Genomic DNA, 11,669 nt, shown 5'->3' with positions numbered 1-11,669 from the left:
GAGAGGGAGAGGGAGAGGGAGAGGGAGAGGAAGAGGGAGAGGGAGAGGGAGAGGGAGAAATAAAAGAAGAAAAGAAGATACAGCATGGTCTGAGAGGCCTGTCATCCACAAGGCCCAGGTTCAATTCTCCCTCACTGCACAGTACAAAAGCACAGACTTTCTGTCAACACTGATCCTCTGTGCTTCTAAAAAAAAGGGGAGAAGAGTGGCTCGGGGTTAGCACAGTGGGGAAATGTGTGCTCAAAGTGCACAAGGCCGTAGGCTTTCTCTAGAACAAAAGAAAAGCACCTGAAAGGTAGTGTTAAAAGAAAACACACTCCATGTGTTGAACACATGGATGAAATCATTCTTTATTCATCTTACCTCCCATGTTTTCCAAGCCGTTTGCCACTGTCTCCTTGATCTGTAAATCACAATAGCTAGATTTAGGGCTAATGGTTTCCATAAAAGGAAACAATGCTGTTTAGAACAGTAATAGCCTGTATTGCCATTGTCTAATCTTTCTAAAAGACTTTTTGTTTTTTCCATTTATTTGTTTTGTGGGTGAGTGCACACATGTCATTCATAACGTGCCACTTGTAGATCCTTTATCTTTTTCTTTCTTTCCATAGAGCAGGCTGGCCTCAAAAGTCAGACCGAGTCTGCCTCCCACGTGAGGTTTAAAGACCTGAGCTACATGCTCGTTCTTTCTATCACATGGGTTCTGGGGATCAAACTCAGTTCTACTTAGCAGTGAGTGTCCATACTTCCTGAGCAATTTGACAGTCCCATCCCACCCCACCCCCCTCCAGCCTACGTTAAACAAACTGTACGCCCAGGTTCTGTAGCAGAGAAGGACCTTGAATTACGACCCTCTTCTGCCCTCACCTCCCGAGTACTTGCATGACAGGCCTGTGCCACTGTACCAGTTTTACTTTCTGCTTCATGCATGCTAAGCACGCACCCTACCAAGTTACACCCCCAGTCCATACAGACCCTCTTGGAAAAAATTATCTAAGTATACACATATATAATCATTCTCAAGTTTCAAGAACATCTTGAATAATTTCTTTTTGTTGTTGTTTTTTGTTTTTGTTTTTTGGGGTTTTTTTTTTTTGGTTTTTTTTTTGTTTGTTTGTTTTTGGAGACAGGGTTTCTCTGTGTAGCCCTACTGTCCTGGAACTCACTCTGTAGACCAGGCTGGCCTCGAACTCAGAAATCCGCCTGCCTCTGCCTCCTGAGTGCTGGGATTAAAGGCATGCGCCACCACACCCGGCCTTTTCTTTTCTTAAACTCCACCTCTACACCTGGTGGAGTTTCACTTAAAAAAAAAAAAAAAAAGATTTATGTATGTATGTATGTATGTATTTAATGTGAGTACCCTGTAGCTGTCTTCAGACACACCAGAAGAGGGCATCTGATCTCATTACTGATGGTTGTGAGCCACCATGTGGTTGCTGGGAATTGAACTCAGGACCTCTAGAAGAGCAGTCACTTTTTTACTGAGCCATTTTTACCAGCCCCCAGATTAATAATTTCTAGTTTTGCCTAACAACTAAAAGAGATGTGGGAATAACCACAAAGAAAAAAATATTAAAAGGATATTTACTGAACTCTATAAAAATCATAAGGAAACAGGTTATATGAAACCAAAGTAATACAACACATTAGTGAGCTTACAGCTATACTGTACTTTCTTTTTTTTTTTAAGATTTATTTATTTATTATATTTAAGTACACTGTAGCTGTCTTCAGACACTCCAGAAGAGGGAGTCAGATCTTGTTACGGATGGTTGTGAGCCACCATGTGGTTGCTGGGATTTGAACTCTGGACCTTTGGAAGAGCAGTCAGTGCTCTTACCTGCTGAGCCATCTCACCAGCCCTATACTGTACTTTCTAAAATGCAGTTATGATTCATTCTAGTTATATAAAATTTAACACATTTCCATAAAAAAAGATTATCCAAAGACAGTTCTGATGTATGCCTATATGACTTTTGTTTCGTTTTGTTTAGTTTTGAGACAGGGCCTATATGACTTTTAAGAAAGTACAATTTCAAGCCGGGCGTGGTGGCGCATGCCTTTAATCCCAGCACTTGGGAGGCAGAGGCAGGCAGATTTCTGAGTTCGAGGCCAGCCTGGTCTACAGAGTGAGTTCCAGGACAGCCAGGGCTACACAGAGAAACCCTGCCTCAAAAAACCAAAAAAAAAAAAAAAAGCACAATTTCTGGGGCTGGAGAGATGGCTCAGCAGTTAAGACTACTGCTCTCCCAAAGGACCCAGGTTCAATTCCCAGTATCCAGATGACATCTCACAATTGTCTGTAACTCCAGTTCTTGGGGAATCTGACACCCACTTCTAGCCTCTGTGAGAACCAGGGTAAGAGCAAGTGGTACACAAACATTTCTGTAGACAAAACATCTATACACATAAAATTGAATTAATTTTAAAAATCAGAAATTCTAAGTACAATTCATGAATATTTTATAAATTAATGAACACTACAAATTTAGATTTCAGGAGAGACTGATATTGATTTTGTAAATAACCCACAGAAAATAAAGCTTAATTGTTTAAACGAGCCGGGTGTGGTGGTGTGAGCCTTTAATCCCAGCAGAGGCAGAGGCAGAGGCAGGTCAAATTCCAGGCCAGTTTGGTCTAGAAAGTGGATCTAGGACAGCCAGGGCTGGTTACACTGAGAAATCCTTTCTCAAAACAAAACAAAAATTGTTTAAAAGATTTTATTTTTATGTTATGAATGTTTTGCCTACATATATTTATGTATGTACGTACATCTGTGCACCACTTTGTGCCTGCAAGGCCAAGAGAGGTCACTGGATCCCCTGGCATTGGAGTTAGAGACAGCGGGTAGCATGTGGTTGTTGGGAACCAAATCCAGGTCCTCTGCAAAAGCAGCAAGTGCTCTTAACCAGAGCAGCGTCTGCAGGCCTAAGCTTAATAAAAAACTGCATAAAGGTGATAAAAGGGCTTCACAATCAAATCATAGTCACCAGGGAGGTTAACTTTCTGAATTGTGTGTCTGTGAGTATGTGCATGTGAGTGCAGCTGCTTAGGGGTTGCAGAGAGGGTCACAGAGCCCCTGGAGCTGTAGTCACAGTCATTGAGCAGCCTGACATACCTGTTGGAGAACAGTATTGGGTACTCTGTAAGAGTACTGTGTGCTATGGTGGCTCACAACCATTCATAATGAGATCTGACGCCCTCTTCTGGTACATCTGAAGACAGCTACAGTGTACTTAGATATAATAAATAAATAAATCTTAAAGAAAAAAAAGTATATGAACCTACAGTAACCTTTAAAAAAAAAAAAAAAAGAGTACTGTGTGCTCTAAACCACGGAGCCATCTCTCTAGCCCATCTTTTCTAGGAATTCCTCATAATAAAATAAAAGCATGCCAAATGTCAGAAAAATATATACATTTATAGTTAATAGAAATTCAGGCTGGGGGTGTGGCTCAGTTGGTAGTCCTTGGTAGAGCATGCCTACAACCCTAACACTAGTGAGGGAGAGGTAGTAAGGCTAAGGGCTGAAGGTCATTTCAGCTATGTGTCAAGTTCAAGGCCAGCTTGAGCTACGTGATACCTGGTTCAAAGAGCAGAAGTTTTACCTTTAGCTTTCCTTCTTTAAACCACTGACTCAGCTGTAGAATTCCAGGCTCAAATTTATCTTTATAATTTAATACCGTAAATCTCTCTCTGTAAGTAGAAAATAAAAGAATAATGATTAGATAACTTTAAAGAGTAAGAACCCAAAAGGTAATATCTTGTTAGTCTTTAAGTGAGCATATAAGCATGTTGAGTCTGGTCAGATACAGTTGTAGGTATCGTTAAGGTAGAAGTACACTAAACTTTGCCTGAGTTGTAGAGGTGTAGCTAGGGGAAGTACACTAAACTTTGTTTAACTCTGCTTATCTCTACAAGCTATTTGACAACAGCATTGTGCTTTTTTCTTTTGGATAATATTCTTTCCCTGTCCTCACAGGATTTCATACAGTCAAAACCAGAAGTATTAGTTGTCTGAGGGTAAGTGAGCCAAAATTTAAATATTGAGCTTCCTTAAATATATACTTTTCAGTTTTATTTAATAAGAAAAACCCTGTAACTGAGTACATTTCACATCTATGTATTTATCTCCCAGCCCAGCTCCTGTGAAGGTGGCCGTGAGGACAGAGGTGAAGGACAACACACCTTGTGATGTTTCTTTCCTTCTGGATGGCTTCCACCGCAGGGGGCAGTGGAGGAGGATAGGGCACATCTTTATTGTACTGAGAAATCTGACCACACAGAATGATGTGGCTGTTCTCATTCATCTGTGGAGAGAAACGCTGATGATCACACCCTGGACACCTTTCCAATCGATAGGTTTATGACTAATCAATACAAGTCTACTTAACCAACACACTTTGTTGCCAATTAATTGCATTTGTTTTGAAGATTTACCTATTTAGAAGTATTTTAAATTTTTAATTTATTTGTGTGTACCTGCATGAATTTTATGTTCACCATATGCATTCAGAGCCCTAGAGCTGGAGTTGTGTGGGCTGCTTGATGTGCGTGTCAGGCACCATACAGGTCCTCTACAAGGGCAGTAAGTACTCTTAACTGCTGAGCCATCTCTCCAGCCCCTACAAGTTTTAATAAAGCCACTCTGAAGGATTGTAGAACTAGTCAGAACTTAGTAATCATCAAAAGAATTGTATTAGTTGTCACTGACACTGACCTTGCTGCTTTTGTTAGTAGTCATGTATTTCTTTTTTAAAAGCCTACAGGTGTTTGAGCTGCCTGACAGACATAGATGACATAGGAGCTGGGAATCAAACTTAGGTCCTCTGCAAAAGCAGTACACACTCTCAACCTGAACCAATATCTGGCCTAGTAATGGATTTCTTTAGATTTAAATAATTTAGTCTCAAATGCAGGTAATTTTACACAAAGTAAATTCTTATTATCAACTGTTGATATTTTACTACATTATCAATAAAAAATATATAACACTTATAATCTATGAAAACAATCTCCCTACTCAACTCAGGGTTATGGCTACGAGGTGACTGATAGATGGTGATCAGGGTCTCACCATTTCAAAACTGCAGCTCTTAATTTTTCACAACAGTAAATTAAAGGTAAAAATACTATATTGCTAGGCAGGAACTGAAATTCAGAATACAAATGTGCAATCAAATTAAAGTATCAATAAAATCTTTTATATAACTTAAATACAATGATAATGCAATCTTTCAAAATATGAGCCTTGTAATTTTATAGCTCCCCCCCTCTGTATCAAACAAAAGTAGATCACAATAAATAAATATTATTTTATATTAAATAATATGTAACATAGTAGAGATTTGTAACAGGACGAATCAGCAGACAACCTGACTTATCACCGCATTGCTGATGTCACCTCCAACATTGTCAAAGTAGACATCCACTCCGCCCGGGCACGCTTCTCGCAGCTGCTCTGCCACATTCCCTGTTTTGTAATTAACTGCAGCATCAAACCCCAGCTCTGAGGTCAAAAAGAGACATTTTTCATGTGTTCCACAAATTCCCACCACTCTGGAACAGCCAAGCAGGTGGCCAATCTGGGGAGGAAGTTTTGGAAAATTAAATGACTTTATATTCACACAGACATAAAAATGTCAAGTATACAAGATAGTATTACAAGTAGAAGAGAGTATTTGTCCTGGATAATTTTTATGTCAGCTTGACACAACTTCTGAGAGGAGGGAACTTCAATTGAGAAAATGCCTCTATAAAATTTAAGTGTAGGGAAGCCTATAAGGGTATTTTCATAATTAGTGTTGGAAGTGGGAGGGCCCAGCCTATTGTGGGTGGTGCCACCCCTGGGCTGGTGGTCCTAGAGTCTATGAAAAAGCCAGTGTATTAGTACTCCTTCTCTGCATCAGGCCTTGTCTCTGGGTTTGTACCGTTTAAGTTCCTGCCCTGACTTCCATCAGTAATGGACTGTTACTTGGAAGTAGAAGCAGAATAGACTCTTAGCTTTATTTTGGTCATAATGGTTCATCACAGCAATATTAACACGTAAACAGTATTTGTCATCATATACATCTGATGACAGTGCTTTTAACTTTAAAAAAAAAAATGTTTTTTTGAGACCGGGTTTGTCTATATAGCCCAGGCTGGCCTTGAATGCAGAGATCTACTGTCTCTGCTTGCCTGCCTTTGCCTCCCAAGTGCTGAGATTAAAGGTGTGCACCACCACTGCCTGGTTTAACAAAAAATGTAAAGCATTACTATCCACACCTTTGATCCTAGCACTCAAGGCAAGAGTATATCTATGAGTTCAAGGCCAGCCTGTTCCACATAGTGAGTTCTAGGACAGCAAAGAACCTGTCCCAAAAAATAAACAAAACAAAAAACTCCAAAAAAACAAAGACTGAGGACAGATAATGTGATCCTTAAAAAAACAAAACAATAAAATGTAGTTTAAAATTCAACCTTAATATAATTAATGAGACCCAAAGTTTGACTCTTAAAATTCAATAATTTTCAGGGCAGTGAAGAACACAAATTACAGCTAAAATATAGTATCCTATGTCTCATACTATAAAGGCTACTGTATCTTACTTTCTATTGCTATGATAAAACACCAGAAGCAAAAGCAGCCTAAGGAAGAGAGATTGTGGTTTCAGATGAACAAGAGTCCATCATGGTGCTGGTGGCAGGAGCAGGAAATAGAAATCACACCTTCAGCCACAAGCAGGAAGAGGAAAGAAACTGTAGGATGAGGTTATGAACTCTCAAACCTGTCCCAGTGACATGCTTCCCTCAGCAAGGCTGCACCATCTCCCCAAACAGCACCACCAACTGGGCAACCAGTGTTCAATAACAGAGGTTATGGGGACATTCTCACTTAAACCTCCACAGCTGCTATGATGGCTCATCTTGACTGTCCACTTGACAAGATCTAGCATCACCATCTAGCAAACCTCTGGGCATATCTGTGATGACTTATTTACATAAGGTTAACTGAAAAGGGAAGACCCACCGCGAATGTGGGTGGTACCATCCCATGGCCCAGGTCCCACACTGCACACACAGGAGAGACCAAGCTGCGTACAAGCATCCCTTGGTTTCTGTTTCTTGAGTGCTGATGCAATTGGACAATCTGCCTTGGACGCCTATGATCATGACTTCCGAGCCAGAAGAAACCACACCCTGGACCTGTGTACCAAGTACAACCCTCCTTGCTTGGGTCACCTCTGTCAGGCACTTTATCACAGTAAAGACAACTAATATAGCTACTATTTATAAAACACTGCACTTTGTACAGTTCTTTCAAAACATTTACTGCATACCTACAATTCAATACAAGCTTTTGGCACTATTGTAATCTCAGCATGTGATGAGAGGGTGAGGGAGGAGGAACAGGAATTCAGGGCCAGCCAGGCAGCCAAGTAACTGTGCTTCAAAATATAAACAAACAAACAACCTTCTGGAGGAAAAATTAAGATTTTTTTTTAATATATTAGTTTGAGTTTATGTTGTTCGGTGCTGGCAATGTAGAGCCTCATCCATGCTTAGCAAGGGCTCTCACCATTGAGCTACAGCCCAAGACCCCTGTGGTAGTTTGATTGTAATTAGCCCCCATAGGCTTATAGGAAGTGGCGCTATTAGGTGTTGGAGGAAGTGTGTCCCCATGGGGGTAGGCTTTGAGGTTTTATATGCTTAAGCTACACCTATCCTGGCTCAGTCTCCCTCTGCTGCCTGTTGATCAAGATGTAGAACTCTCAGCTCCTTCTCCAGCACCATGTCTGCCTGCAGCTGCCATGCTTCCTGCTATGATGATAATGGAGTGACCCTCTCAATTGTAAGCCTGCCCCAATTAAATGTTTTCCTTGATAAGCATTGCCATGGTCATGGTGTCTCTTTACAGCCCAACTAAAACAATCTGTTCGTCATTTTTTATAAATATGTATTTGTGTGTTTTGGCTGTATGTATGTATGTATGTATGTATGTATGTATATATTATGCACATGTCTGGTGCCTGAGAAGCCAGAAGGCAGCACTAGGTCCCCTGACCTGGAGTTATAGAGAGTCCTAAGCCACTCTAGGGGCTGAGACCTAGACCTTAGTTCTCTGCAAGAATGGCAAATGCTCTTAACCACTGAGCTACCTCTCCAACCCTGCCTGTTTGCTTTAATTCAAGGAACTACGGACAGATTTCTATGATTTTTCATCCCTATATGGATAACAGAACTACTCTAACATTTGCCACACCATTTTATTTAACAAAGAGACACAAACCCCTGTATTTTTCATATTGTTATCAACAAAATCTAAATAGGTAATAACACCTTTTCTGCCAACACTATATAAAGTAATGACATATGATCTTAAAAATTTGAACTAAGAGGGCCAGAGAGATGGCTCAGTGGTTAAGAGCACTTATTGCTCTTACTGAGTTCTGTTCCAAACACCAATATCAGGAGGCTCACAACTACTTGTAACTCTAGTTCCAAGGGATCTAACACACAAGCATACATGCAGACACTCGTTCACACACATCACAAAAACAACAAATCTTTTTTAATTGAAATAATTTTTCTTTCACATATGTCTATCCTATGTGATATACATTACATTATATACATTACAGTCAGCCACATTTCCATTTCTTATCCCCCTCCCATTCCCTCTGGAATTCCTTCTTCATCTTAAGCATCCCATTCCTACATTTGTTTGTTTGTTTTTAAATAACCCATTATGTTGAATTAGTGTTGCTTGCACGTGCATGGGTGTGAGGTTATTTGCTGGCCAACTCCTAGAATACATTAATTACTTTTTATGAAAACATTTTATGTAGTCTAACCCGGGCTTGAACTCAGTAAGTAGCAAAGAATAACACTGAACTTCTGATTTTCCTGCCTCCATTTCCTATGTGCTGAGATTATAGGTGTGCATCACCACACCACTTTATGTGGGGCTAAGGATCAAACTCAGAGCTCCATGCATGCTAGGCAAGCACTCTACCAACTAAGCCATGTCACTGGCCCTTAGTTTTATATTTTAAATTATATGCATGCAATTATGTGTTTAGATTATATACATGTATTATGTCTTCTGTTTTAGAAAAGTCAGGTAATTTTTGGAAACTTTACCTGCCCAGCCAGAGACCCACAGGCACCTGCTGCTCCGCTGACAACCATCGTCTGATGAGATCCAGCAGATATGTGACCTTTCTCCTGTACCCCAATCAAGGAAGTCAAGCCAGGCATACCTATAGCCCCAAGAAAANATGAAAGGTGTCCATCCACAAGTTTTGGGTCTACCTAAAATAAAAGACATAGATTTTAAACAACACTGAAATTAATGTTTTATTTCCCAATTACCTTCATGTTAAATTTTTTTTTTTTTTTCTGGTTTTTCGAGACAGGGTTTCTCTGTATAGCCCCCTGGCTGTACTGGAACTCACTCTGTAGACCAGGCTGGCCTCGAACTCAGAAATCCGCCTGCCTCTGCCTCCCGAGTGCTGGGATTAAAGGCATGCGCCACCACGCCCAGCTCTCATGTTAAATTTCTATATCCCTTAAGTATAGTGGATCAAGACCTTTAGGTGGTATTTGAGGTTAAATAAGGTCATAAGCCGGGAACCTAATACATGCATGCCATTAGAAGAAAAAACAGATGCAACATCCCTCACTGCCTGAAAAGGTACTTGCTAACACAACAAGGCCTTTTCCTGCAAGCTGGAAGAGACCTTGCCAGAAACTGTATATACCAGCAGAGGAAAAAATGTGGACTAGGAAAATACAAGGCAAAGTCATAAGGTTTTTAAATCTCTGCAATTGCAAAATAAACATAGATCTAAAATCCCAACTCATGGGCTGGAGAGATGGCTCAGTGGTTAAGAGCACTGTCTTGCTCTTCCAGAAGTCCTGAGTTCAATTCCCAGCGACCACATGGTGGCTCACAACCATCTGTAATGAGATCTGATGCCCTCTTCAGGTGTGTCTGAAGACAGCGACAGTGTACTCATATACATAAAATAAATAAATAAATCTTTTTAAAAAATCCCAACTCATTTGAGCATTAGAGTTACTAAGTAGGTAATTAAGCTGCTCCCAGAACCCATACATTGTGAAACTAAAATTCCATCCCGGGGTGGGCTACGCCCCTTCAAGTTGTCGGAAACAGACCCCAAGACAATAAAGGAAGGCAACTGCCACAGATGTTGGTTGCTCACCAGAACTAGATGGTAAGATCCTAGGGCCTGCTCAAGTGGCAAGGCACAGAGAAATCAGCTCTAACTGAGCTAGAAGCTCCCTCTCCCTATGAGGATTCTGTGCCATTCAAACTGCTGGGGGAAGAAAGTCATCAGTACTTTTCTTAGCTGTGGACCTTGTCTGCAACAAGACCAATCTTCTAGGCAAAATGTGCGTGGTGTTGCAACAGTAGAAAGTGTGTCACAGGTAACTAACCACTTTCTGAGTGGATGTGAGGTCCAGTTCTGAAAGAAGGAATTTACATCTGGAACTATAAACCTCATCAGAGGCCACAGCTGTAATGGGGAGGCTACTGCATTTGCTTTGCTAAGTAGACAGATGTGCCTGCCAGAACGCTTTCTAAATAATGTTTCTGCCCATGATGCTGCTGTCGGTTTTGGTCAGTCTCTTTGCAGTAGGCAGCAGTAACTGCACAGCCTCATAGCTGGTCAAAGCGCTGTGAGGAAGTGGCTGCTGAAAGCCCAGCCACCACTGCCACGTCAGCATCACCCATCCTAAAGGCGAGATCAGAGAGGAGAGGGAGCAGACGCAACGTAAGAGCCATACACGAGGATAGCATACTGTCTGCAAGGCATGGATGCCATGGCCGCGATCGTCCCCCTCAGAGCAGCTACGATTATCTACCTAAAACCTACACGCAAATGAGCTCACCTACACCATCTCATGGGAGGTAGGGGCTCACAAGAACCACTCCATGGGACGTTATAGTCAGGCGTATGTATTTTTAGATACAAGTCTATGATTTAAAATGTAAAACTGAGGGCTGGTGTTGAGGCTCAGTTGGTAGAATGCTTGCTGAGAATTCATAAAAAGCCCTGAACCCAACCCCTAATACCACATGAAAAAGAAACAGTTATGTACACATGTAATCCCACCCAGGAGGCCAAGGCAGGAAGATCAGAGTCTCAAGGTCATCCTCTGCTACACAGTGAGGTCAAAATCAGCCTAGACTACATGAAACCTTTTCTCAAATAGGTGGCAGACCATGTGGAACTAGAGAGATGGCTCAACAATTAAAAGTGCTGTCTGCTTTTCTAGAGGATCAGGATTTGATTCTCAGTACCCACCTGGTGACTCACAATCCTCTGTAACTCCAGTTCCAGGAATCTGACACCCTCTTCTGGCCTCCTTAGTAAAAGCATACAAGTGGTACAGAAATACATGCAACCAAACATCCATATACAAAAAGGGTTGTAAAAATAAATATTTGGCTGGGCATGGTGGCACATTCCTTTAATCCCAGTGCTAGGGAGGCAGAGGCAGGTGGATCAAGCTGGTCTATAAAGTTCTAGAATAGCCCAGTTACACAGAGAAACTTCTCAAATAACCAAAACCACACAAATATAATCAAGATGAGTAGCATGAGCCGGGCGTGGTGGCACACACCTTTAATCCCAGCACTTGGGAGGCAGAGGCAG

The 11,669-nt window shown here is 41.2% G+C and overlaps 1 protein-coding gene across 2 annotated transcripts in view; it reads right to left on the bottom strand.

Moving 5' to 3' along the window:
- The window catches only part of Ptgr2 (prostaglandin reductase 2), a 31,294-nt gene that overhangs the window by 4,998 nt on the left and 14,627 nt on the right, over positions 1–11,669 (bottom strand). The window contains exons 5-9 of one of the 2 annotated variants that reach the window (XM_021202079.1): positions 9,127–9,297; positions 5,376–5,585; positions 4,189–4,310; positions 3,609–3,696; positions 364–403 (exon numbers count right to left, since the gene is read on the bottom strand). In XM_021202079.1, the coding sequence (XP_021057738.1) occupies positions 364–403; positions 3,609–3,696; positions 4,189–4,310; positions 5,376–5,585; positions 9,127–9,297 (631 nt within the window). The remainder of the gene's footprint in view (positions 1–363; positions 404–3,608; positions 3,697–4,188; positions 4,311–5,375; positions 5,586–9,126; positions 9,298–11,669) is intronic. The other variant, XM_029541021.1, reaches the window with a different exon arrangement.

This window comes from Mus pahari, chromosome 7, assembly GCF_900095145.1.
Source record: "Mus pahari chromosome 7, PAHARI_EIJ_v1.1, whole genome shotgun sequence".
Taxonomy (NCBI): Eukaryota; Metazoa; Chordata; class Mammalia; order Rodentia; family Muridae; genus Mus; species Mus pahari.
The sequence above is the reverse complement of the archived record's forward strand: the minus strand, read 5'-3'. Positions and strand labels throughout refer to the sequence as shown.